At 63.0% G+C, this 2722-nt stretch overlaps 1 protein-coding gene across 1 annotated transcript in view; it reads left to right on the forward strand.

Moving 5' to 3' along the window:
• Positions 1-2199, forward strand: part of LOC104167668 (slit homolog 1 protein-like) — a gene marked incomplete at its 5' end in the record, with an annotated part of 11815 nt that extends 9616 nt beyond the window's left edge. Inside the window, 3 exon segments of the mRNA XM_009707990.1 lie at positions 1200-1363; positions 1754-1878; positions 2098-2199. Of these exon segments, the coding sequence (XP_009706292.1) occupies positions 1200-1363; positions 1754-1878; positions 2098-2199 (391 nt within the window).
• Positions 2200-2722: the final 523 nt, after the last annotated feature.

A 2722-nucleotide genomic window follows, 5' to 3' on the forward strand; every position in this document is an offset into this window, starting at 1 on the left:
TCCCCCCCGTGGCCCGTTAGCCAGTCCTGCTCCTGGCATCCTGGGCGTCTCAGGCTGTTCCTCCAGCCTGCGGAGAGCATCTTGATTTCCAGTCCTGACCTCCCTGTGTTTCTGGGGAGCAGCACTGCTCGGTCTGGTCTTCCCTGGCTCTTCACCGATTTCCCTTACCGAAGCGCAGTGCTGACTTTGCCGTTGCCAGCCGGTGCTGCCGGTTCCCGCAGGGCTGAGCTGTCACCAGCCGGCGCTGTCAGTGCCATAGGACCAGGTTTGTCAGCCACAGCAGATCTGCTGTCCCTACAGCCTGCCTTCTGCCCTGCTCTCTCCTTCCTTCGTCACAGGTGTCGGTCGCACCGGCCCTCCATCACCGCTGACCTTTGCGGTGAAGAAGGATGCAGAGAGGCATCTAACCCCTCAGCCTCCCACATCATCCGCTACTCCCTGCCCTTCTCTGCTGTGAAGCAGAGAAACCCTCCCTCCTCCTTCTCCTCTCTCGGAGCAATTCCTCACTTTCCCCGATGTTGTCCCCACAAGCTCTAGCCGTGACCTGCTGCTTGTCCCCCGCAACCCGCTCATGTGTCCCTCCCCGTCTGTGCAGCAGAGCCCAGGCTCGCCCTGCAGCTCCCGTTGTTTCTGCACAGCCTCAAGGTGCTTTGCCCAGTTTGTGCCGGGCCCAGGCAGCTTTGCCCGAGTGCTGGAGAGGGACTCCCAAGGATTTCTATGTGGGCAGCAGAGGAGAGCCCCAGCACAGATCCACGGGGCCCCGCGTGGGCTGTGGGGCTGGCAGCAGGGTGGTCTAACTGGGCAGTGGTGTGGGGCTGTGTGCCCCAGTCCTCCCACCACAGGCAGCACCTCTGGTGGGACCAGAAATGGAGGAGCACTGAGTACCCTCATCCCATGGCAGCCCAGTCAAATGACAGAGTTGTGTCCAGCCCCAAGGTCTCCGAGCCCAGTTCCCTCCACGGGGCAGCGGGTACAGTTTTGCCGCAGGGTGGTCTAACTGGGCAGTGGTGTGGGGCTGTGTGCCCCAGTCCTCCCACCACAGGCAGCACCTCTGGTGGGACCAGAAATGGAGGAGCACTGAGTACCCTCATCCCATGGCAGCCCAGTCAAATGACAGAGTTGTGTCCAGCCCCAAGGTCTCCGAGCCCAGTTCCCTCCACGGGGCAGCGGGTACAGTTTTGCCCTTCTTCCCCCTGCAGAGCCATCGGGGCCAACCCCTTGTACTGCAGTTGTAACCTGCGCTGGCTCTCTAGTTGGGTCAAGACAGGGTACAAGGAGCCAGGCATCGCCCGCTGTGCTGGGCCCCCCGACATGGAAGGCAAACTGCTGCTCACCACCCCTGCCAAGAAGTTTGAGTGCCAAGGTGAGAGGTGCTCGTGTTGTCCGTGTGTCCATCTGTGCCGCCCTCGGGCCCGGCAGCAGGCATCGTGGGGAGCCGGGCTGCCTCCTGCCCCGTGCCCGGCAGAGCGATGCTCCATGAGTCTGGGAGAGAGACTCCAGCATTTAATCTGTTGAGCTGCCTTGTGGAGGAGGGGGACTGGGATGCTTCTATCCCCGTACCTGGCTGGTGGCACATCCCTGGTGACCAACCAAACTTGTGGCTGTCCCACTGCCTGCTGCAGAGCCCCTCAGCGGGGCAGGCTCTGATCCCAGCTGTGGCTGGGACTCTGCCCCATCATGTTGGTGCCCACAAATGGACACGTTCCCATCACTCCCCACACTGATGCTCAGCTCCGCACCTCCCATCCCACAGGCCCGCCTGCCCTGAGTGTCCAGGCCAAGTGCAACCCCTGCCTCTCCAGCCCCTGCCAGAACCAGGGCACCTGCCACAACGACCCCCTTGGCCTCTACCGCTGTGCCTGCCCCAGCGGCTACAAGGTACCCTGGTCCTGGGGGTCCCCAGCATGGGGAGACCTAGTCCTGCAGAGGGGAAGGGGGCAGCATGGGGGTTCTGCTGTGCCCCTGGGGCTCGCTGTCTGCAGGACCATCCCCAGTCCCTGCACAGTACAATGCCCTGCCAAGTGGGACAGGGCAGGGGGGGAATGGGACACGGTGCTGTGGCATCCTCCTCGCTCCCACCTCTCCATCCTTCCCCAGGGCAGGGACTGCGAGGTGGCACTCAGTGGCTGCTCCTCCAACCCCTGTGCCAACGGGGGGACCTGCCAACCTCAGGAAGGGGAAGGAGCTGGGTTCAGGTGAGTGCTGGATGAGGACCTACGAAAGATGGGTGTTTGGGCAGCAGTGTGGAGCCCCAGCATCCCATGGAGATAAAGTCTGGTGCTTCCTTTCCCTCCTGCATGCTCCTTTGGGCATATACCGGGATATACATTCACGTGGCAGCTCCAGCCCATGCTGCCTGCCCTCTGCAGCCCTGCCTGTGCCTTCTGCCAGCACAGTGCCAGCAGGGCTGAGTGCTGGCTCTGCTTCCCAATGCCCTGCAGCCCTGCAGGCTCCTGGGCTGGGGATGTGGGCAGGAGAGGGGGTTCCTGCCACCACAGGAGGCATGGGGAGGTAAAACGCAGTGGGATTTGGGGCTGAGGTCCAGCTGCTGCAGCAGAGCTGACTGTGGGATGGGGCAGGATGCGGCCCTGGGGTCGCTGCTGTGCCCCCGCACAACCCTCACTACCCCGAACGCTTCAGGCCATTCCGGGAACCAGGGTGCAATTAGTGGCTGAAATAGATGACAGGCTGGGGGCGAGGAGGTGGGCTGCACAGCCGCCTG

This window comes from Cariama cristata, unplaced genomic scaffold (genome assembly GCF_000690535.1).
Source record: "Cariama cristata isolate BGI_N322 unplaced genomic scaffold, ASM69053v1 scaffold22919, whole genome shotgun sequence".
Taxonomy (NCBI): Eukaryota; Metazoa; Chordata; class Aves; order Cariamiformes; family Cariamidae; genus Cariama; species Cariama cristata.